The sequence below is a fragment of the Ranitomeya imitator genome, chromosome 6 (genome assembly GCF_032444005.1).
Source record: "Ranitomeya imitator isolate aRanImi1 chromosome 6, aRanImi1.pri, whole genome shotgun sequence".
NCBI classification, from domain to species: domain Eukaryota; kingdom Metazoa; phylum Chordata; class Amphibia; order Anura; family Dendrobatidae; genus Ranitomeya; species Ranitomeya imitator.
The window spans coordinates 213,065,097-213,090,472 of NC_091287.1; the positions used below are offsets into that span (position 1 = coordinate 213,065,097).

At 44.6% G+C, this 25,376-nt stretch overlaps 1 protein-coding gene across 2 annotated transcripts in view; it reads right to left on the minus strand.

Annotated features, from left to right (window-relative positions):
* COL15A1 (collagen type XV alpha 1 chain) overlaps positions 1–25,376 on the minus strand; it is a 1,189,398-nt gene that overhangs the window by 694,533 nt on the left and 469,489 nt on the right. For both annotated transcript variants that reach the window (XM_069730463.1, XM_069730464.1), the window contains exon 8: positions 5,503–5,619. In XM_069730463.1, the coding sequence (XP_069586564.1) occupies positions 5,503–5,619 (117 nt within the window). The remainder of the gene's footprint in view (positions 1–5,502; positions 5,620–25,376) is intronic.

Sequence of the window (25,376 nt, forward strand, 5' to 3'; positions counted from 1 at the left end):
GTTCATTCAAAAACTATGTGCATGTTTACCTAGAATTAATGCTGCTTTGAATGCAAAGGGTGGTAACTAGTGTTGAGCATTCCGATACCGCAAGTATCGGGTATCGGCCGATATTTGCAGTATCAGAATTCCGATACCGAGTTCCGATATTTTTGAGATATCGGGAATCAGTATCGGGATGAAGATTCATGTGTAAAATAAAGAATAAAAATAAAAAATATTGATATACTCACCCTCGGACGCACTCTGGTTGTAACCGCTGCAACCGCCATGCTTCCGTTCCTAAGAATGAGCGCGTGAAGGACCTTCGATGACGTCGCGGCTTGTGATTGGTCGCGTGAGCGGTCACATGAGCGGTCACGTGACCAATCACAAGCCGCGATGTCATCGAAGGTCCTTCACGCGCTCATTCTTAGGAACGGAAGCAAGGCGGTTGCAGCGGTTACAACCAGGGTGCGTCCGAGGGGGAGTATATCAATATTTTTATTTTTAAATTCTTTATTTTACACCTGAATATGGATCCCAGGGCCTGAAGGAGAGTTTCCTCTCCTTCAGACCCTGGGAACCATTACAGGATACCTTCCGATATTTGTGTCCCATTGACTTGTATTGGTATCGGATATCGGTATCGGCGATATCCGATATTTTTCAGATATCGGACGATACAATCCAATACCGATACTTTCAAATATCGGAAGGTATCGCTCAACACTAGTGGTAACACCAAACATTGACTTGATTTAAATTTCTCTTTTGTCCACACACTTTACTTTGATTGATAAAAATAAACTATTAACACTAGATATGAGCAGATCAATCCGTGGAGGATTGGGTTTGTGTTCAATTTCCCGTAAATTCAAACACTTTGGAATTCTATTCTTGGTTCACCAAGCATCATTTGCAACACCACTAAATCATCAGAGTGTGGGTTAATGACTTTTATGAGGCTACATGGGCTTCTCCATATTGCTCTACTGTACATCTATGATTATCACACTTTTTATAGTGGTTGTCACTAGCTGGGCCATCAGAGATCAGTGGTTCTCAGGGGAGCCCAGTTTGTATTGCAGAGTAACTTTCCATCTCCACTCACTGGTAAGTCTCACTGTTCTGTAGAGTGTAAGCTTTTATGTTCAGCAGGGTCCTCTCTTTCCTGTAGAGTGTAAGCTCATATTGTATAATCAGTGGATTTCTCTCCCTCTCCCATAAAATTTAAGCTCTTCTGTTCAGCGGGCCTTATCTCTGTCCAGTTGAGTATAAGCTCTTATGATCATTGGGGTCTTCTCTGTCTCTTAGGCTGGTTTCACATTTGCGTTTTTTTGGCGCTGCGTTTTAGCGCAAAAAAAAATGCGTTTTTCCTATATTTAACATTAAAAACGCATGCGTTTTTTTGTATGCATTTTGCCGCATTTGACGACGCATGCGCCGTTTCTCTGCTTGCGTTTTGTTGCAGAAATGCAACATGTAGTAATTTCTACAGGCATTTTTTGCCGCAAAAAAATGCATGCATTTTTTTGCGGCAAAAAAAAGTATCGCTGTCTATGTAAACGCATGCGTTTTTAAGCATATGCGTTTGGTTGTGTTTTTAAACGCATGCGTTTCCATAGAAAAAAACAAGTCTACACACTGATAAGCCACCCCCCACCATCAAGGTGATAAAGGGATCCAAACCCTAACCCTAACCCTAGGGATCCAAACCCTAACCCTAACCCTAAGGGATCCAAACCCTAACCCTAGGGATCCAAACCCTAACCCTAACCCTAGGGATCCAAACCCTAACCCCCCACCATCAAGGTGATAAAGGGATCCAAACCCTAACCCTAACCCTAGGGATCCAAACCCTAACCCTAACCCTAGCTATTTCTATTTATAGTGGGTTTTCTAGTTGATTTTGATGATTGGCAGCTGTCACACACTTCTCATCATGCATTTCAAAAACGCAAACGCAAGAAAAAACGCATTTATAGGCGTCAAAACGCCGCTTTTTTTACGCATATGTCTAAAAAATGCAGCATTTGCACGCGTTTACATGCGTTTTTTCACCACCTGCGTTTGCGTTTTTAACGCTGCATTTTTAAACGCAAATGTGAAACCAGCCTTATACAGTGCAAGTTCTTATGTTCAACAGTGGGGTCTTCTCTTTCTTTCATACAAAGTGAGAATTCTTATGTTCAGCTGGGTCCTCTCTGTCCTGTACATTGTAAACTCTTATGATCAGCAGGTTCCTCTTTCTCTCTCTCTTCTGTAGAATGTAAGCTCTTATGACCAGCAGGGTCCACTTTCTCCTGTAGAGTGCAAGCTCTTATTTTCAGTGGGTTCCTCTCTCTCTCTCTCCTGTAGAGTGTAAGCTATCCATTTCTGAGGATAAACAGTTTTCAAAATGGATGGTGCCAAGATGCAACAGTCCAGGTTGAGAACCACTTGGAGAATGAGCTGTGACTAGCGGTGACACCATCAAGGTAACCGCCGATCACTGAGGCTGCGTTCCCAGACAGGCCTTTGAACCGCGGTAACCTCGGTGACATCTCCACCAGCACAGTGAGAAAGTCTAATGGTGCAGCGCTGAGCTCAGAGTTCTCTCTGAGAAATTTCTCCAGGTGAACTCACCGCTGCACCATGAGGCTTTTTGTCACTCTGCTAGCTGGGATCTCTCAGCAGCTCATTCATTGGTGGTTCTCAGCCTGGATGGTTGCATACTGGCATAGTCCAAGTTGAAAACTGTTTATCTCCAGACATGGATTAAAGAAGGTGACAGAACAATGGACAGGTGAGGGATATGGTTGTTTTTTATTTTTGGTTTATACGGGAGACGATGGGTTCAATGGAAAGGGTGAAAACACAAGTATGATTTAATTTAGAATAATTAAAGGAGTCTGCATCATTCTTTTAATTAATGGACTTTATTCTGGCTGTGTATTTATTTACTATACAACTATAGGATTAGTAATGGATAGGTGTCTTATATCTTATTTTTTAATTATTTATTTAGAGTTGGTGCCTGCTGATGAATACTCCCATCTGCAGCTCATGCTCTCGCTGTTATTAGCGACAGCAGGGGTAGGCTCATGGGAGCAGTAGTCTCATCAGCCGACTCCAGTGAGCAGAGGTAAATTTTATATCTCAGATCATAGCTGCGGACTCATGATGTCATTTGACAGCATGGGAACCGCGGCTATCTGACTGGTGGTAATGATTCAGAAGCAGTGTTTGCTGTACTATCATGCATATGACAGCGCGACTAACACCGGATGTTCGGAGAGCCAAACCCGAACAGTAACACGGACTTCCTGGTGAAGTCCGTGTTCGATGTCTGTGCCCGAACAGTAACTTTACTGTCCGGGTTCGCTCATCTCTATTCATGAACATTGATATTTCTTGTTAATGATGCACATTAGAATAATTCTTTGACCAGCAAACTAGCTACGCTTCTTTTTTATGCATATAATTATGGGAATGAAGAATGCACTTTGTGGATGGACAGTTAAATAAAAACATGTTAATTAATAAAATAAAATGCAATGTGTATATAAATAAAAGTGGCATGTAAAAGTTTGGGCACCCCTGGTCAAATTTACTGTTATTGTGAACAGTTAAGCAAGTTGAAGATAAAATGATCTCTAAAAGGCATAAAGGTAAAGATGAGACATTTGCATTGTTTACATTTTAAAAATTACAAAAAAATAAAATGGGCTGATACAAAAGGCTTGGCACCCTTGGAGAATGGTGTGCTCAGATAACGTTGACCAAGATTTAAGACCTTAAATAGCATGTTAGGGTTATGGCTTTTTCACCATCATCGCTAGGAAAGGCATAGGTGATGCAAATGTCAGAACTTTATAAAAACCCTGCCTCCTCTAACCTTGTGCTAAAAAATAGCAGCCATGGGTTCTTCTAGCAGCGTCTGAAGATCCTGACGCTGAAATCCTTGCTTTTCGCACATTCCCTAATGGTTAACGCATACATCAGTTAGAAGGGTATAGGAGGCAAACTTACAAAGCAATAACGCGAATCCCATGGCACAGGGCTCCAGATTATTACTATGTCAATTTTCCTCCTACACTGCTCTATCAGATGTATATATTAACCATTAGGGAATGTACTGCGATAGATATGTGGGAATAATAATTACATACTGTTTATAACTTTGGGAGGTGTGTTATTACTAGCCTTCCGTTGAGTTATGCTGTTTTTTTTTAACAAAATTCTATATACAGTATTTAATATAGATAATACAGTATATTTCTGAGATATTTTGAAGCACCATTTTTCTTTTTTGTTTATCTCCTGATTCTTACTTGCATCTCACTAATAAGGGCTCCTTCTCACTTGCGTGAAATACGGCCGAGTCTCGCAGGTTAAAACCCGGCTCTGCCGCCGGCACTCCAGAGCGGAACGTGCAGCCATACAGCAATACATGGAGCTGCACGCTCCGCTCCCAAGTGCCAGGTGTTACCATTTGAGACTCGGACATAGTTCACGCAAGTGAGAAGGAGCCCTAAGCCAGATACTTTTTGGTTATAGGAATATTGGTTGGTCCTAAATTCACACTAAGTATGTGAATAATGTAAATCTAATCTACGATTCATGAAAATGCCTTGTGACAACAATAACCTAACAACAAAACCAATTTAGTTATAATGAAAGCCATTTTGACAGTTTATAAAGACTAAAAGAAATAAAGCGGAACAGCACAATATATACTGTCGGGTGCACAGGCCTTTACGGCAATCTATCCACTATGCAAACATTCCAATAGCATTAGAAAAAATAAGGCAGCACTCCTTTTTTGGGGTGAAAAATCTGTGATTTACTTCACAGGAGCCGAAACATTGCTTGCCATGTGGGTCTGAAGTAAATCACAGATTTTTCACCCAAGAAAGGAGTGCTGCCTTATTTTTTCTAATGCTGCTTTATGAAGGCTATCAACTTTACACTTTTAGATTATTTTATTTGAAAAAGCACAGAATACTCGTAAACAATCCTAACACTCTTGTGGTTTGTCTTGCAATCTTACTAGAGTTAAGGTACCGTTACACTCAGCGACGCTCCAGCGATATAGACAACGATCCGACCTAAACTAGATCGCTGGAGCGTCGCTGTTTAGGTCGCTATAGAGACGTCAAACACAGCAACTCCAGAACGATGCAGGAGCGATCCAGTGACGTAAAGGCAACTCACTTATCGTTCTCGCTCCATGTAAAAACGTTGCTGGCGTCGTTGCTTTTGATGTCAAACATGACTATACACGCCGATCTAGTGACCAAATAAAGTTCTGGACTTCTAGTTCCGACCAGCGATATAACAGCGGGATCCAGATCGCTGCTGCGTGTTTAACACAACGAGATCGCTATCCAGGACGCTGCAATGTCACAGATTGTTGTCGTTCTCGTTGCAAAGTTGCTGAGTGTGACGGTACCTTTACTTCATGGTCTTACTCATATTGCATAGATTTGCTACTCTGTGTAGAAGGTCAGGAAGCACGCACATGATTAATTTACTTACAGGTTCACCTTTCTTTCCATCTAGACCTGGTGATCCAGGAAGACCTGCTTGAGCAAGATGGTCAGTAATTCCTGGTAGTCCAACTGCACCTGGTTCCCCCTTTTCACCTTTTTGCCCCTAAATTAAAGATTATGAAGTCAGCAAACAGTAATACACATTACAAGTGACATCTAATATGTTATAACTACTAACAATATAGTATTTGTGAAAAAGTAAAGATGAAATAAATAAATGCAGCCTAAGGCTATGTGCACACGTATAATGGTCCACTGCGGATTGTTCCGCAGCGTATTTGATAAATCTGCAGGGCAAAAACGCAGCGTTTTTGCTGCAGATTTATTGCGGATTTACCGCCGATTTACTGAGATTTTTCTGCAAATTTCACTGCGGTTTTACAACTGCGGTTTTCTATAGGACTAGCTGTAAAACCGCTGCGGAATCCGCAGAAAGAAGAGACATGCTGCGGAATGTAAACCGCTGCGTTTCCGCGCGTTTTTGTCCGCAGCATGTTCACAGCGTTTTTTGTTTCCCTTAGGTTTACATTGTAATGTAAACTCATGGGAAACTGCTGCAGACCCGCAGCTGCGGAAACTCTGTGGATCCGCAGCGTTTTCCGCATCGTGTGCACATACCCTAAATCTCAATAACAAAGTTGTATTTTATACCAATTGAAATAATGACGTTATTCTGACTTATTTTGAAGTCAGTTTGTATCTGAGATAGCTGCCCTAATAGCTGCCATACACCTTAAATAACTTTTATCTCTCCCAAGTCCCTTATACACATCAAAGTTTGACTCAGCCAATGTGTTTTTGAATTCTCTATTGGAAGAACAGGGTATCTATCTGTCAGACTCATCTGACAGTGATTTATATGTCTGCAGTACACAAAGATCAAGCAATGAAAAGACTTTTCTCTATCGATTAATCGTGCAACTGCATCCTCTCTCAAATGGCACAACGCTAGCTTCTGTGACTGAGAAGAGGAGTCTCAGCAGAAGGGAAAAAGGAGGAACGGAGGAGACATTACCGACGATAAAGGTGAAACACTGGATAACAGGGGTGCTATGATAAAAAGACTGCTCACATTGCTGTCCACCATGCATTTTCTACCTAATACAGGAGATACCAGGTGCTTACTAAAGAGGGGGCTGTTCAAACTGCTATCCATCCTGTCTGTCTGATCTAACACTAAAGATACCGAAGGTGCTGAGGTAAAAAGAGGCCGCTCACACTGCTGTTCGTCCTGTCTATCTGACCATGGAGATACCGGAGGTGCTGAGGTAAGAAGAGGCTGCACACCCTGCTATCCATCCTGTCTAGCTGATCTAACACTGGAGATACCGGAGCTGCTGAGGTAAGAAGAGGCCGCTCACTGCTGTCCATCCTGTCTAGCTGATCTAACACTGGAGATACCGGAGCTGCTGAGGTAAGAGGCCGCTCACTGCTGTCAATTCTGTCTCTCTGATCTAACACTAAAGATACTAGAGGTGCTGAGGTAAAAAGAGGCCGCTCACACTGCTGTCCATCCTGTCTGTCTGATCTAACACTGAAAATAGCCTTGGTGCTGAGGTAAGACGAGGCTGCTCACATTGCTGTTCATCCTGTCTCTCTGATCTAATATTGAAGACACCAGAGGTACTGAGGTAGGAAGAGGCCCCTTACACTGCTGTCCATCCTGTCTCTCTGATCTAACACTAAAGATACCGAAGGTGCTGAGCTAAAAAGAGGCCGCTCACATTGCTATTCGTCCTGTCTATCTGACCATGGAGATACCGGAGGTGCTGAGGTAAGAGGCCGCTCACACTGCTGTCCATCCTGTCTATCTGATCTAACACTGAAGATACCAGAGGTGCTGAGGTAAGAGGCCACTCACACTGCTGTCCATCCTGTCTATCTGATCTAACACTGGAGATACCAGAGGTGCTGAGGTAAGAGGCCGCTCGCACTGCTGTCCATCCTGTCTATCTGATCTAACACTGGAGATACCAGAGGTGCTGAGGTAAGAGGCCACTCACACTGCTATCCATTCTGTCTCTCTGATATAACACTAAAGATACCAGAGGTGCTGAAGTAAGAAGAGGCCGCTCACTGCTGTCCATCCTGTCTATCTGATCTAACACTGGGGATACCGGAGGTGCTGAGGTAAGAGGCCACTCACACTGCTGTCCATCCTGTCTATCTGATCTAACACTGGGGATACCGGAGGTGCTGAGGTAAGAGGCCACTCACACTACTGTCCATTCTATCTGAGCTAACACTGGAGATACCAGAGATGCTGAGGTAAGAGGCCACTCACACTGCTGTCCATCCTGACTATCTGATCTAACACTGGGGATACCAGAGGTGCTGAGGTAAGAGGCCACTCACACTGCTGTCCATCCTGTCTATCTGATTTAACACTGGGGATTCCGGAGGTGCTGAGGTAAGAGGCAACTCACACTGCTGTCCATTCTGTCTATCTGAGCTAACACTGGAGATACCAGAGATGCTGAGGTAAGAGGCCACTCACACTGCTGTCCATCCTGACTATATGATCTAACACTGGGGGTACCAGAGGTGCTGAGGTAAGAAGCCACTCACACTGCTGTCCATTCTGTCTATCTGAGCTAACACTGGAGATACCATAGGTGCTGAGGTAAGAGGCCACTCACACTGCTGTCCATCCTGACTATCTGATCTAACACTGGGGATACCAGAGGTGCTGAGGTAAGAGGCCACTCACACTGCTGTCCATTCTATCTATCTGATCTAACACTAAAGATACCAGAGATGCTGAAGTAAGAAGAGGCCGCTCACTGCTGTCCATCCTGTCTATCTGATCTAACACTGGAGATACCGGAGGTGCTGAGGTAAGAGGCCGCTGACACTGCTGTCCATTCTGTCTATCTGATCTAACACTGGAGATACCGGAGGTGCTGAGGAAAGAGGCCACTCACACTGCTGTCCATTCTGTCTATCTGAGCTAACACTGGAGATACCAGAGATGCTGAGGTAAGAGGCCACTCACACTGTTGTCCATCCTGACTATCTGATCTAACACTGGGGGTACCAGAGGTGCTGAGGTAAGAGGCCACTCACACTGCTGTCCATTCTGTCTATCTGAGCTAACACTGGAGATACCAGAGGTGCTGAGGTAAGAGGCCACTCACACTGCTGTCCATCCTGACTATCTGATCTAACACTGAGGATACCGGAGGTGCTGAGGTAAGAGGCCACTCACACTGCTGTCCATCCTGTCTATCTGATCTAACACTGGAGATACCGGAGGTGCTGAGGTAAGAGGCCGCTGACACTGCTGTCCATTCTGTCTATCTGATCTGACACTGGGGATACCAGAGGTGCTGAGGTAAGAGGCCACTCACTGCTGTCCATTCTGTCTCTCTGATCTAACACTAAAGATACTGGAGGTGCTGAAGTAAAAAGAGGCCACTCACACTACTATCCATCCTGTCTCTCTCATAACACTGGAAATACTAGGGTGCTGATGTAAAAAGAGTCTGCTTACAATTTCCACACTGTCATTCTGAATGAACTGACATGAAATTAGTATCTCCAGGTCACTACTGGGATTCACAGACATCAGTTCTAACATTCTAGGGCAGGTTTATATCAGTGTAGCAGGAAGGTGGCCAATTTAATACTATAGTGATTACCTTGCTAGACAAGACAGTTTTGTAATGTCTAAGGGTGTCAATGGGTTGCTATGGCAACCGGAGGGCTGCCAATAGCTTTAGAGTCTGCCTTATGCTAGAGCTTATCAAATCCTGCTAGTAGTGTAGTCATAGTGCAGCGCCCCAGAGACCTGGTCGTTGCAGTATGGCTCCAAGGCGAGTAGCGGTACGTCCGATGGCACTAAGGAGTTCTCCTGACCAGGTATCACCAGAACACATTACACTTCACACTCAGGCCACTAGGGGAAGCAAAAGGCTTTATTTATTGGGCCACTCCTCACACTGGTAAAACTAGTGGCTGGGGAGGAAGTTAGTGCAAAGCTGACTGGGTTGGAACCAGGCAACATCCCGTGGCAGGGGGTGTTGCAGGGAGAAGGCACAGGGGGTTCCCTGTCAGGCGTGGGAACCTGGCAGGTGCCTAGCGAACGTAACGGAACCGCGCCTGCACACCTTGCGGCGGTGTCCCAAGAAAGAGACAAGAGGGGAAGAATATTGTGGAACAGTGTAAATGAGATCAGCCCAAAGGAGAGCCAGTAAGAGTCGTGCTGAGAGAGGAAGGCAACATCTTACTGAGGCGCGTAGTCGGCCGGATCACCGTAGGAGTAACTGACTTCAGGCCTTACTTCAAATTCCGCTGGACAGTTGATTATAGGTTGGCTGTCTACCTTCTACACCTACGAAGACATAGGGGGCAACATTGGGAGAGGGGCGTCTCTAGGGTACCGGAAGACCTCCAAGCCTTCCCGTCAAACGGGTGGCGTCCTAGCCATAACATATCTGGGGGATGTTAGAAACTAGCAACATCTGGAACCAAAGAACGAGAGAGAGAGAGAGAGAGCTGTAGAGAACGAACGAAGAGAAACAGCAGTTGTGAGGACTATTCCGAATGCTCAGCAGGGTAGGACTACAACACACAGGTGCTATTGGTAGGCAACGATTTCCATCTGCGAGGGAAACTCTGGATGTGCCCATCGGACCGGCCGGTCTCTGATAGCCTGGTTGAACGTGCTCTGGACTGAGTGTATTGAAGCCTTCAGTTAAAGGTAAAGAGACTGCAACCTTGTGTCCTCGTTATTGGTTGCGCCTTACATCATCACCATCCACCTTACTGGGAAGCCCTGGGGATTTACTTCACCTGTGGGAAGGTATACCATCCAGCTGCCATTCCATCACCCCAGCGGACCCCACAGCAGCGTCGGTCATCCTGACCGAACACCACAGGTGGCGTCACAAACCCCTTAGCAGGGTCACGGACCGGGTCTAGCCACCGTGACAGCCTCAGAACCGAACCAGAGAGGCCCAGTACCTAGAAATCGTGGCCCTGTGTCTGGGGGCGCTCCAATTACCTATGCCTTCTACGATTGCAAGTTAAAGTCCCCTTGATGAGTAATACAGTGTAATAAGTAATGAGTGTTTAAAAATAGGGAAAAGACACTCATCCCGAAATCAGGATTTTCCAACAAAAAAAAACTCTTTAGAAGAAATAAATGTCCTTTAGGGTTCGCCAACATCTGCGTATTAAAAATCACTCTGATGTTCATCCTGAAAAGTTGGACGAGTGTCATGCATATGTCATTCCGTATGTCATGCGTATGTCTCGCCTAACATCTTCCATATGACATCCGTATTACATGTGTATGCAATGCGTTTTTAATCTTTTACATATTATAATGCTTTATGTAGCTTAAAGCTAATTTGCAAAACTAATAAAGCAAGCTTATTTAAAGACATAGAAAGATAAAAGAGAGAAAAATATTAGGTATATTATAGATAATAAATATATAATATATGTATGTTACAAAGCTAGAATAAATAGATTTCCTGCAGATATGCAGATATATAATTTCACAAGCACCCTACATAGCGCAATCCTCTTCCGCAGCTCTTTACAGACATTATCAGCACTGTCCCCATTGGGGTTCAAAATCTGTAATCCCTATCAGTATGTCTTTGGAGTGTGGGAGGAAACCCATCCACACATGGGGAGAACATAACGTTCAAATAAATAATTTTTTGTTTGTGTTTTTTTTTTTTAATTACTGGGTTAGTAATACCAGGGCTTGATGCCAGAAGTGTTTTTGGACAATTCACAGTAGACATCAACCCCAAGCCCCTTTACCTCCATTGCCAAAGTACCAGGGCAATCAGGGAGAGTGAAGGCAACAATACCAAGATAGGTTATTACACTTGGGGCTATTTAGTTTGGAAAAACGAAGACTAAGGGGTGATCTTATTTCAATGTATAAATATATGAGGGGACAGTACAAAGACCTTTCTGATGATCTTTTTAATCATAGACCTAAGACAGGGACAAGGGGGCATCCTCTACATCTGGAGGAAAGAAGGTTTAGGCATAATAACAAACGCAGATTCTTTACTGTAAGAGCAATGAGACTATGGAACTCTCTGCCGTATGATGTTGTAATGAGTGATTCATTACTTAAATTTAAGAGGGGACTGGATACCTTTCTTGAAAAGTATAATGCTACAGGTTATATACACTAGATTCCTTGATAGGGCGTTGATCCAGGGAACTAGTCTGATTGCCGTATGTGGAGTCGGGAAGGAATTTTTTTCCCCAAAGTGGAGCACACTATTTGCCACATGGGTTTTTTTGCCTTCCTCTGGATCAACATGTTAGGGCATGTTAGGTTAGGCTATGGGTTGAACTAGATGGACTTAAAGTCTTCCTTCAACCTTACTAACTATGTTACATGCTTGAATTGGGACATCTAATATGATGCGGCTGCACCAATTCTGGGGTGGCTACGGGCTTGTATTTTTAGTCTGGGATGACTCTATTTTTTTTTTTCATTTATTTATTTGCTTAACCCCTTTCTGCCATTGGACATACTATTCTATCCATGTGACCTGGGACTTAATTTCCATGGAAGGGATAGTACGTCATAGGCGATCTAATGAAAATAAAATTGGTTCCAAATTTGTGCTGATGTAAAGTAGACATGTGGGAAATGTTACTTATTAAGTATTTTGTGTGACATATCTCTGTGATTTAAGGGCATGAAAATTCAAATTTAGAAAATTGAAAACTTTTCAAAATTGTCACCAAATTTCCGTTTTTTTTTCACAAATAAATGCAAGTAATATCAAATAAATTTTACCACTATCATAAAACACAATATGTCACAAGAAAACATTGTTGGAATCACCAGGATCCATTGAAGCGTTCTAGAGTTATAACCTCATAAAGGAACAGTGGTCAGAATTGTAAAAATTGGCCCGGTCATTAACATGCAAACCACCCTTGGGGGTTAAGGGGCTAAGCAAAGTCTAGCTATTCCATCTATCGATCCATCTATCTAGCTATTCTTAGAGTTCTGGCTATGAACTTTCTGAGCTTGGATGATGCAATTTCTTGGTTCTTTTGAGATGTGTGCATAAAAATCGGATGGCATGCTCATGGACCGTGTGCTGATCCCTTTTTTTTTCTCGCATCCACTGAATTGCATTGGCAAGTTTTGACGGATATACGTGGCCAAAAGCAGCATGCTGCAATTTTTTCCTTCGCTCAGGAAAAACTTGCAGATGAACACTGCCTCATTGTATAACATTGGTCAGAATGCAATGCGATTTTTTTTTCCCCCTCACATTGCACTCACAAACCCTAAACAAGATACATATTACCAATAATTATCCCAGACAATTAGCGACACAAATAAAAAATGAGAAAAAACAATGACAAAAAGTGATCAAAACTGGAACTAATAGAAACTACAACTTTGTAAACAAAGAACAAGAGCAAATAGAGATATGTAAGCAAAAAAATATGTTATGGCTCTCAGAACATGATGCAAAAAGAAAAAAATATTTTTGCTAACAAAGTTATTTTCTTGTGCAAATGTAGAATAAGAATTAAAAAATGTATATACATTGGGTATAAATTCATACTATAAAGCTATTCCATTACCATATTTACAGTGAATGCCATAAAAAAAAATTAAAAAAAGAATACCAAAATTTTTTTATCCATCTTCAGAAAAAGTGAAATAATCAGTAATCAAAAAATCCCATAAAGCCAAAAAATGTAATCAGTGAAAAATTGAGCCTGTTCTGCAAAATATTGTATGGGATGCAAGAAGTTTTGTGTTTTTGAAGAATTTTTGTATTACTTTTTTTGTGTAAATGTAGTAAAATACAGAAAATGCATTAATTGCCATGTTCACCTCATACTGAAGGTGAAGGTCATTACAATAATAACAATCTATTTATATCTGTCAAGATGTTAAGGTATCCCAGAATTCCAAGCGGAGGAAGTTCACCGACCACCGTATTGGGACACCCTAGTGATCGGTGTCTCAATATGGAAACTGCTGGTACCAACCCATTGCACGGTACCACCAGCGGAACACCATCACACCAAACACACTTTATACGCCATACGCACCACACACTCACACACTCACGCAGCCTCTTGCGCGGTACCACCAGCAGAACACCGTTGGGAATATGCCGCCGCCGGGATCAGCTGAATAATTTACTGACTGCTGCCATTTTTGTATAGGGGGAGCGCATCTGCAGTTTTAATGTGACCGCCGCTATCTGTCTGCACAAAGATGGCGGCGGTGTGATTTACTGCGCTTGCGCAAATTATGCGCAGGTGCAGTGAATCATTTAGCTGATCCTGGCAGCAGATGTGCGACATGTCTACAGGCAGAGGAAGCCGGTCACATTAAAGATGTTTTCCCACAAACAAAAGTTCATTTTAAAAATTGACAGTGTCTGACCGTGTAAAGAAACTGTGTCTCAAGTCTTCCAAGCCATTTAGACAGCTGGCCACCCCTAATATTGATTTTCAGGTCATCTATGCCCCTAACCCTCAATAATGACGCATCACACTCATGAAATTCCTTAAAATGTCCCGGTAGTGTCTAGTGTCTTGAGCATAGCTCCATCCGTGTGGCCGGAGGCCGCCTGTATCCCCAGTACGTGTTCCCTGATATGGGCTTTCAACTGGCGAGTGGTGAGGCCGACGTAAATCAGTCCGCAGGAACACACGTTGCATAATAGACCACGTATCGTGTAGTACACGTAATATGCCATCTAATTGAAAAGGATCTAGTACCCCTTGAATTGGAAAAGGAATTACTCCTTTCCACATTGGGACAGGCGACACATCGGCCACACGAATATTTGAAAAAGCTTGGCCTTGGAAAACTTGAGACACAGTTGATATGGCGTCTCCAGACTGTTCAGCCAGACGGTCTCAACTAAAATATTTATTTCGCCCCGTTTTTGTAGTTCACTGGTTGCTGCGTATTCCTTTGTGCCTATCTTTCCGCATATATATATATACATATATATATATATATATTTTTTTTTTTTTTTACTTGATTTTATTCTATCCTAGTATTCATGGTTATGGTACGATTTATTAGGTGACCACTTCGGGAAAATAAGATGACTATTCCATTCTTGGACCAACGACAAATGCTGTGGATGCCGATACTACTATCAACTAGCGGGTGTATATGCTGATGTGCAATATGTTCCGGCTCTGCGGAATGTGATGCCTTTGTATATTTGAATATCTATAATGGACTATTAGTATTGAAGTGTAAATATGATGGAGTTATATATGCACCTGTGTGTGTGTGTGTGTGTGTGTGTATGTGTATATATTTGATACTGAATTTTGAATATATGGTGCACACATGTGCTTATACACATATGTAGGTATAGATATGTATGCATACATGCATGCTAGGTAGCTGTACTCTATATTTGTCACCTATGCAACAAAGGTATGTTTTTTCTTATTAAAAGTATTAGGTGATATATTTTCTGTTGACCACGCTGTAGTTTTTGCGCAGGTCTTTTTGTGGCAGTAATATATGAAGTTAAGTCCTCTACCAAGATGGCCACGCTGTACGTTATGCGTAGGCTCGTCCGCGTCACTTCTGGTCTCGGTTATCGCGATACTTGCGGCCCTGGATCACATGGGGCCCGTGTGTTTCTGGTGTCGCATGGCTGAGTGGGCTGATGACCGATAAATATGACGATTAGGACGATAAGTGTAGCTACTTCTGGCCCTGCGAGTATATAATCTAAGTCCATGCATACTTTGACATGCTCCCTCAGGAAGGCATCGGCCGAAACACGCGTCGGGGTGGACGGGAATTGGGTGTCTGTGTGCTTTTATCATTCTGCCTATCGGTATGTAGACTGTATACATGTGTATATGATTTTGACACCACATGCCAGTACTGTGTGGAGGAATACTATTGATTTGACTAACTAATATATAAAGCTGAATGTGTGTGTGTATGTGTGTGTGTGTATATGTATGTATGTATGTATGTCCGGGATTGGCATCTGCACCGTCGCAGCTACAGCCACAAAATTTTGAACAGTCACACGTCTGGACCCCGAGAGCGTCATAGGCTATGTTGTGAAGCGAAATTTTAACCCTGCGCGTTCCAATTCACCAAACAATTTTGCCCCTATCTACATAATGGGGAAAAAAGTGAAAGGAAAAGTGTTGGAGGCGTCGAAGCTACAGCCACAAAATTTTGCACTGTCACACGTCTGGACCCTGAGAGCGTCATAGGCTATGTTGTGAGGTGAAATTTTAACCCCGTGCTTTCCAATTCACCAAACAATTTTGCCCCTATCTACATAATGGGGAAAAAGTGAAAGGAAAAGTGTTGGAGGCGTCGCAGCTATAGCCACAAAATTTTGCACAGTCACACGTCTGGACCCCGAGAGCCTCATAGGCTATGTTGTGAGGTGAAATTTTAAGCCCGCGCTTTCCAATTCACCAAACAACTTTGCCCCTATCTACATAATGGGAAAAAATGAAAGGAAAAGTGTAGGAGGCAAATTGACAGCTGCCAGATGTGAACAAGGGGGACTTAAAGAATGAGAGCGATGGCGCCAAAGAGTATATACCGTACAGTTGCTAAGGTGGGGCCCCGACATGGGATACTCACCACACACGGGGATATGAACACTGTGACAAAACACTCTGGGATCGCCTTTGCTGGGGTCAAAGGACACGTGGTTTGTGCATTGAATCTGAGGCGTACAGCAGGTTTCTGAGCAGGCTGACCTCAGGTCAGATTTATTAATGTGAAAGCAACACAAAAAACAAAACATAAAAATAAATCCTAGCCTGTCCGGCACTAACTAAACAAATACGTTGCTATCTCAACAACTGGGGGGGCTTCTCCCACCCAGCTAACATCACACAATTCTTGAGCAGAGCTCTTCACTCACGTTTGTCCCACACAGGCAGGCAATCTGTGTGCCCCAGGCAGACACTGGAAACACCCAGCTGGTCATCTTTTATTCCTGCAATCATTAACCCATTAGCACCCTGAAGATACTGAGTGGCCTAATTCACATAGGACAAACACCTGGGCGATATATATCTGCCTCCAACTACCACACCAGCATGAGTCTTACATATCCCCCCCCCTTGCTCAGACCACTCCGGTCGAGCAAGAACACTTTTGAAACAGTGCACTCGGGATAGGGCATCGGCGTTCCCCATCTGCACCCCAGGTCGGTGCTCCACCGTAAAAGAGTAAGCCTGCAGGGCAAGGAACCACCGGGTTACCCGACTATTACGGTCTTTGTGGAGGTGCATCCACTTGAGAGGGGCATGGTCTGTAACCAGCCTAAACTTCCTACCGGCTAGGTAATACTTGAGGGAGTCGAGAGCCCACTTAATGGCTAGGCACTCTTTTTCAACCACCGCATACCTCTGCTCATGTACATTCAGTTTCCGACTGAGGTAGAGGACTGGGTGTTCGACTCCGTCCCTCACCTGGGAAAGTACAGCTCCGACACCAGTATGAGAGGCATCAGTTTGTACCACAAACTCGCTGCTGAAATCAGGAGTCACTAGTACGGGCTGAGAGCACAAAGCCCGTTTCAGGCTGTGGAAGGCCTCTTCAGCAGCTGAGGTCCATTTTACCATGACGGAACCCTTCCCCTTGGTAAGATCCGTCAAGGGAGTAGCCATGGCTGCAAAATTGGGTATGAACCAGCGATAATAGCCGGCAATCCCCAGGAAAGCCTGCACTTGTTTCTTGTTCACTGGTTGTGACCAGCCCTGAATTGCCTGTATTTTGTCGATCTGGGGTTTAACCACTCCTCGGCCAATCACGTAGCCCAAGTATCGGGCTTCTTCAAGCCCGATGTGGCATTTCTTGGGGTTTGCCGTTAAACCTGCATCTCGCAGGTCATCAATCACCGCTTGTACCTTCTGGAGATGAGTTTCCCAGTCCATGCTGTAAATTACGATGTCATCCAGGTAGGCAGAAGCGTACTGTCTGTGAGGCCTCAAGACTCGATCCATCAATCTCTGGAACGTTGCGGGAGCTCCGTGAAGTCCAAACGGCATATAGACATACTGGAACAGACCTTCCGGTGTAGCAAAGGCCGTCTTCTCTCTGGCCGCCTCGGCCAGAGGAATCTGCCAGTACCCCTTTGTTAAATCCAGGGTCGTAATGTATCGGGCTTTACCAAGCCGGTCGATCAACTCATCGACCCGGGGCATAGGGTACGCATCAAATTTAGAAACTGCATTCAGTTTCCTAAAGTCATTACAAAACCGGATGGAGCCATCCGGTTTAGGTATCAACACAATTGGACTGGACCAGGCGCTGTGTGACTCCTCAATGACTCCTAAGTCCAACATTGCCATCACTTCCCGGGAGACGGCTTCACGGCGGGCTTCCGGAATCCGGTAGGGCTTCACATGAACAGTGTCGCCAGGCTCTGTGACAATCTCATGTTTCACCAACTTAGTCCGGCCAGGTTTTTCGGAGAAAAACTGTCGGTTCTGTAACAAAAATTGCTTAACCTCAGATTTTTGTCGTTCTGAGAGAGTCTCAGCAACCTGCACCTCTGGTACAGTAGGTGAACAAACCGGACGGGGCAGATCCGCCGTTAGGGCAGAGCGGTCTTTCCAGGATTTTATCAGATTCACATGATAAATCTGTTCCGGTTTTCTCTTACCCGGCTGGTACACTTTATAGTTCACTTCACCAACTCTTTCTCGGACCTCAAATGGGCCCTGCCATTTCGCCAGGAATTTACTATCCACCGTAGGGATTAGGACCAACACCCCATCGCCGGGTGCAAATGTACGGACCTTAGCGCCTCTATCATAACTTTGCCTCTGGGCTCCCTGGGCCTGTAACATATGGTCCCCAACAATGGGCATGACAGCGGCAATACGATCCTGCATTTGTGTTACATGGTTGATCACCGTTTTAAAGGCAGTGACTTGACCTTCCCAGGTTTCTTTTGCGACGTCCAGCAGTCCCCGGGGACGACGGGCGTACAACAGTTCGAAAGGCGAAAACCCTGTGGAAGACTGGGGAACTTCCCTAATGGCAAACAGCAAATAGGGTTACAAGTAATCCCAGTTCTTCCCATCTTTGTCTATCGCTTTCCGGAGCATCTGTTTTAAGGTTTTGTTGAAGCGCTCAACCAGGCCATCTGTTTGAGGGTGATAGACAGACGTACGCAACGGGTCTATTTGTAAGAGCCTGCAGAGCTCCTTCATTACCCTCGACATAAAGGGAGTCCCCTGGTCGGTGAGTATCTGTTTTGGAATTCCCACCCGACTAAACACTTGTACCAATTCCTTGGCGATCGTCTTGGTAGCTGTGTTACGCAAAGGGATGGCTTCCGGGTAACGAGTGGCATAGTCCATGATGACGAGGATATGTTGGTGCCCACGTGCGGATCGGGGAAGGGGCCCAACCAAATCCATCCCAATTCTCTCAAAAGGGACCCCGATGATAGGAAGGGGTACCAAAGGGCTACGGAACTGAGATTTAGGGGCCGCGATTTGGCACTCTGGACAGGACTCACAATAGTTACGCACATCACAATGTATTCCAGGCCACACAAAACAATGCAATATCCTTTCTGTGGTTTTCTGTACCCCCAGATGTCCCCCCATTATATGTCCGTGGGCCAAATCCAGTACCTTCCGCCGATAAGGTTTGGGTACCACTAACTGTTGCACTGTGTCTTCCCCTTTTTTTTCTACCTGGTAGAGCAAATCATTTTCAAGAACCATATACGGGTACGCTAGCCTAGTGTCAGGTTCTACGGGTACCCCATCTATCATTTTTACATTTTTCCTAGCCGGAGTTAGGGTAGGATCTTTCATTTGCTCGCTGTGGAAGTCATCCACCTGGACTCCCAAATCTGGCAGGCAGGGTGCCGGATGGCTGTCTGCCTCCGCCTCTCGCTGAGGTTCCTCAGTTTCCTCTGTTTCCCCCGCCATGACGGAGAAGCGGTACTGAAGGTTAGATTCACCAACCTCCCCAGCAACATCTTCCTGTGGGGTCTCCTCTAGGGACTCGGGACCTCCAGATGGCATGGGAGAAGATTCACGGGTACAGCTACCGGGAAGGAGCAACTGATTCTCCCACAACTGCCAGAAATAGGGAAAATCCCTGCTCAGGATTACATCCTGTAACAATACGGGGACGAGTCCCACTTTGTGCTGCACTGACCCACAGGGAGTAGAAATCCATATGACCGCTGTTAAGTACGAGCGGGTGTCACCATGCACACACGTCACAGAAAACTTGTCAGACGGACCAGACGGAAGTGCCACCAGACTAGCTTTCACCAGAGTCACCACACTTCCAGAGTCTAGTAATGCCACAACATTTTTCCCATCAACAGATAATTCACACAGGTGTTTCACTGTATCATTTTGACCCGCATTCACACTCACTAGCTGTGTAACCAAAGACATGCGTTTTCTAGAGTCTATAACGTCGCACTGCATGGGTTCAGCGGTAACAGGACAGTTCGCAGAAACATGACCCTTCTCATGGCAGCGGAAACACCTAACAGGTCCCCTACTGAGATCACCGTCCAATACTCTTGGTCTCGGAGTGCGAGCAGTCCCGGACTCCTTCCCCACAGTTTTAAGCGATTTTCCTTCACCAGTGGTCCCTGGAACAGTCTTACCGGTTCCACGAGGAGGAGGCACAGACCGGGGGTTGGCGGTGTCGTCGGGAAGTCCTTCTGCCACGGAATAACGCTCGACCAACTCCACAAGTTGATCCGCTGTCGTGGGATTTCCTTGGCTTACCCACCTTTTCAGCGCTGGGGGTAGTACTCTCAGGTACTTGTCCAGGACAACCCGCTGGATTATTTTGGGTATTGTCAGTACCTCGGGTTGCAGCCATTTCTTTGTCAAGCAGATCAGGTCGAACATCTGAGACCGCGCCGGTTTATCTTGCTGGTATGTCCACTGATGTACCCTCTGTGCACGGACAGCCGTCGTCACACCCAGCCGGGCCAGGATCTCAGCTTTCAGCTTCTCAAAGTCCTGAGCGACCTCCGAGTCCAAATCATGGTAAGCTTTTTGGGCCTCGCCGGAGAGAAACGGGGCAATCAAATCGGCCCATCGTGCCTTCGGCCACTTCTCTCTCAATGCCGTCCGCTCAAACGTTGTCAGGTATGCCTAGACGTCATCTTCTGCAGTCAGCTTTTGCCAGTATCGACTCACATGGATCCTTCTGGACTCTGCTTCCGGGTCAGCGTCAGGCATGCTCACCAGGCGCTGCGCCACCTGTTGGAGAAGTTGGCGGTCTGCAACCGTCATGTCCAGTAACTCCTTCAGCTGTGCGGCCATCAAGCGATTAGCTTTGTGCTGTGCGGCAGTGGCCTGCTGCTGTACGGCAGTGGACTGTACTAAGGCTTTCACCACGTCTTCCATGCTGTCGCCTGTGCCACGGTATGCCCGCGTTCTCCACCACAATGTGACAAAACACTCTGGGATCGCCTTTGCTGGGGTCAAAGGACACGTGGTTTGTGCATTGAATCTGAGGCGTACAGCAGGTTTCTGAGCAGGCTGACCTCAGGTCAGATTTATTAACGTGAAAGCAACACAAAAAACAAAACATAAAAATAAATCCTAGCCTGTCCGGCACTAACTAAACAAATACGTTGCTATCTCAACAACTGGGGGGGCTTCTCCCACCCAGCTAACATCACACAATTCTTGAGCAGAGCTCTTCAGTCACGTTTGTCCCACACAGGCAGGCAATCTGTGTGCCCCAGGCAGACACTGGAAACACCCAGCTGGTCATCTTTTATTCCTGCAATCATTAACCCATTAGCACCCTGAAGATACTGAGTGGCCTAATTCACATAGGACAAACACCTGGGCGATATATATCTGCCTCCAACTACCACACCAGCATGAGTCTTACAACACACACACAAAATGCGCCACACACTACCACGTGCTTGAACACATATTACCCTCAGCACACATTTCACCACAAATACATCAACCTCGCCACATAAAAGTCGAAACACAAAAGTCGCCGCTCAAAACTCGCCACGCGCAGAACTTGCCACATGCAAAAACTAGGCTCTTGCAAAACTCACCACAAGTGCAAAACTCACCTCATGGAAAACTTGCCACGCGCAAAACTCGCCATGCGCAAAACTTGCTGCACACAACTTGCTACACTTACCTGTCACATGCAACTCGACACACAAAAAGTTGCTACACGCATGTTGCCACACAAAACTCATCTCACAAAAGTCGCTACATGCATGTCGCCACACGCAACTCAACACACAACTTGACAAACGAAACTCGCCCTAAAACACACACAAGTCTGGTATTATCCTTCAAAAATAAAAATCTGATTAATAAGCAGACAAACTACAACAAATGTACCATATAGGAAATACGGCAGCAGTCAGTCACATGACCTGTCTATTATGTGTATGTGTGAGCTAATATATACTGTCAGGGGGAGGGCTTCCTGTTGGCTTGGGATTTATCAGGCTGCCAATTTAGCTTACAAATAGTGAGGTAACAATACTGAGCAAATAACGTGTGAACGAGGTCTAATACAGGAGGAGATGACACACAGGTATATAGTATATACAGGGGAGATGACACACAGATATATACTATATAGAGGAGGAGATGACATACAGGTACATATATATACAGGAGGAGATGACATACAGGTATATACTATATACAGGAGGAGATGACACAGGTATATACTATATAAAGGAGCAGATGACCTACAGGTATATATTATATACAGGAGGAAATGACATACAGGTATATGCTATATATAGAAGATGACATGCAGGTATATACTATATACAGGAGGAGATGACACACATATATATACTATATACAGGGGAGATGACACACAGGTATATACTATATACAGGAGGAGATGACATACAGGTATATACTATATATAGAAGGAGATGACATTCAGGTATATACTATATATAGGGGAGATGACACACAGCAGGTATATACTATATACAGGGGAGATGACATACAGGTATATACTATATACAGGAGATGACATACAGATGTATACTATATATAAGGGAGATGACAAACATGTATATACTGAGGTGATGAGGTGAAAATGAGAGGTGTGAGGTGAAAATGAAAAGGTGTGAGTGCAAAATGAGAGGAGTGAGGAAAAATAGTGGAGTGATCAGAAAATGACAGATGTGAGGTTGAAATGACAAGTGTTAGGGGGGAATGAGAGGAGTGAGGGAGAAAATGAGAGGTGTGAGGGAGAAAATGAGACGTGAGGGGGAAAATGAAAGATGTGATTGGGAAAATGAGAGGCGTGATGGGAAAATAAGAGAAGTGAGGTGCTATAACTAACCACAGATATTTACTATGCCCAGGCAACGCCGGGCTCTTCAGCTAGTCTAATATAAAGCTGAATGTGTGTGTATGTATGTGTGTGCGTATGTCCGGGATTGGCATCTGCACCGTCGCAGCTACAGCCACAAAATTTTGCACAGTCACACGTCTGGACCCCGAGAGTGTCATAGGCTATGCTGTGAGGTGAAATTTTAACCCCGCGCGTTCCAATTCACCAAACAATTTTGCCCTATCTACATAATGGGGAAAAAGTGAAAGGAGAAGTGTTGGAAGCAAATTGACAGCTACCAGATGTGAACAAGGGAAACTTAAAGAGTGAGAGCAATGGCGCCAAAGAGTATATACCGTACAGTTGATAAGGTGGGGCCCCGACATGGGATACTCACCACACATGGGGATATGAACACACACACACAAAATGCACCACACACTACCACGTGCTTGAACACACATACCACCCTCAGCACACATTTCACCACACATACACCAACCTCGCCACATAAAAGTCGAAACACAAAAGTCGCCGCTCAAAACTCGCCACGCGCAAAACACGCCACGTGCAAAACTAGGCTCACGCAAAACTCGCCACACATGCAAAACTCACCTCATGGAAAACTCGCCACATGCGGAAAAATTGCCACATGCACAAAAGTTGCAACACATGCAAAAATTGCCTCACACAAAACTTGCACATACTCAAAACACACCACACATAAAACTCGCCATGCGCAAAACTCTCCATGCGCTAAACTTGCTGCACACAACTTGCTACACTAGCCTGTCACATGCAACTCGACACACAAAAAGTTGCTACACGCATGTCACCATACAAAACTCATCTCACAAAAGTCGCTACATGCATGTAGCCACATGCAACTCAACACACACAACTTGACACATGAAACTCGCCCTAAAACACACACAAGTCTGGTATTATCCTTCAAAAATAAAAATCTGTATAATAAGCAGACAAACTACAAGAGCAACAACTGTACCATGTAAGAAATACGGCAGCTGTCAGTCACATGACCTGTCTATTATGTGTATGTGTGAGCTAATACAGGTCCTTCTCAAAAAATTAGCATATAGTGTTAAATTTCATTATTTACCATAATGTAATGATTACAATTAAACTTTCATATATTATAGATTCATTATCCACCAACTGAAATTTGTCACGTCTTTTATTGTTTTAATACTGATGATTTTGGCATACAACTCCTGATAACCCAAAAAACCTGTCTCAATAAATTAGCATATCAAGAAAAGGTTCTCTAAACGACCTATTACCCTAATCTTCTGAATCAACTAATTAACTCTAAACACATGCAAAAGATACCTGAGGCTTTTATAAACTCCCTGCCTGGTTCATTACTCAAAACCCCCATCATGGGTAAGACTAGCGACCTGACAGATGTCAAGAAGGCCATCATTGACACCCTCAAGCAAGAGGGTAAGACCCAGAAAGAAATTTCTCAACAAATAGGCTGTTCCCAGAGTGCTGTATCAAGGCACCTCAATGGTAAGTCTGTTGGAAGGAAACAATGTGGCAGAAAACGCTGTACAACGAGAAGAGGAGACCGGACCCTGAGGAAGATTGTGGAGAAGGACCGATTCCAGACCTTGGGGAACCTGAGGAAGCAGTGGACTGAGTCTGGTGTGGAAACATCCAAAGCCACCGTGCACAGGCGTGTGCAGGAAATGGGCTACAGGTGCCGAAATGGGCTACAGAGAAGCAGCACTAGACTGTTGCTAAGTGGTCCCAAGTACTTTTTTCTGATGAAAGCAAATTTTGCATGTCATTCGGAAATCAAGGTGCCAGAGTCTGGAGGAAGACTGGGGAGAAGGAAATGCCAAAATGCCTGAAGTCCAGTGTCAAGTACCCACAGTCAGTGATGGTGTGGGGTGCCATGTCAGCTGCTGGTGTTGGTCCACTGTGTTTCATCAAGGGCAGGGTCAATGCAGCTAGCTATCAGGAGATTTTGGAGCACTTCATGCTTCCATCGGCTGAAATGCTTTATGGAGATGAAGATTTCATTTTTCAGCACGACCTGGCACCTGCTCACAGTGCCAAAACCACTGGTAAATGGTTTACTGACCATGGTATTACTGTGCTCAATTGGCCTGCCAACTCTCCTGACCTGAACCCCATAGAGAATCTGTGGGATATTGTGAAGAGAAAGTTGAGAGACGCAAGACCCAACACTCTGGATGAGCTTAAGGCCGCTATTGAAGCATCCTGGGCCTCCATAACATCTCAGCAGTGTCACAGGCTGATTGCCTCCATGCCACGCCGCATTGAAGCAGTCATTTCTGCCAAAGGATTCCCGACCAAGTATTGAGTGCATAACTGAACATTATTATTTGATGGTTTTTTTGTTTGTTATTAAAAAACACTTTTATTTGATTGGATGGGTGAAATATGCTAATTTATTGAGACAGGTTTTTTGGGTTATCAGGAGTTGTATGCCAAAATCATCAGTATTAAAACAATAAAAGACCTGACAAATTTCAGTTGGTGGATAATGT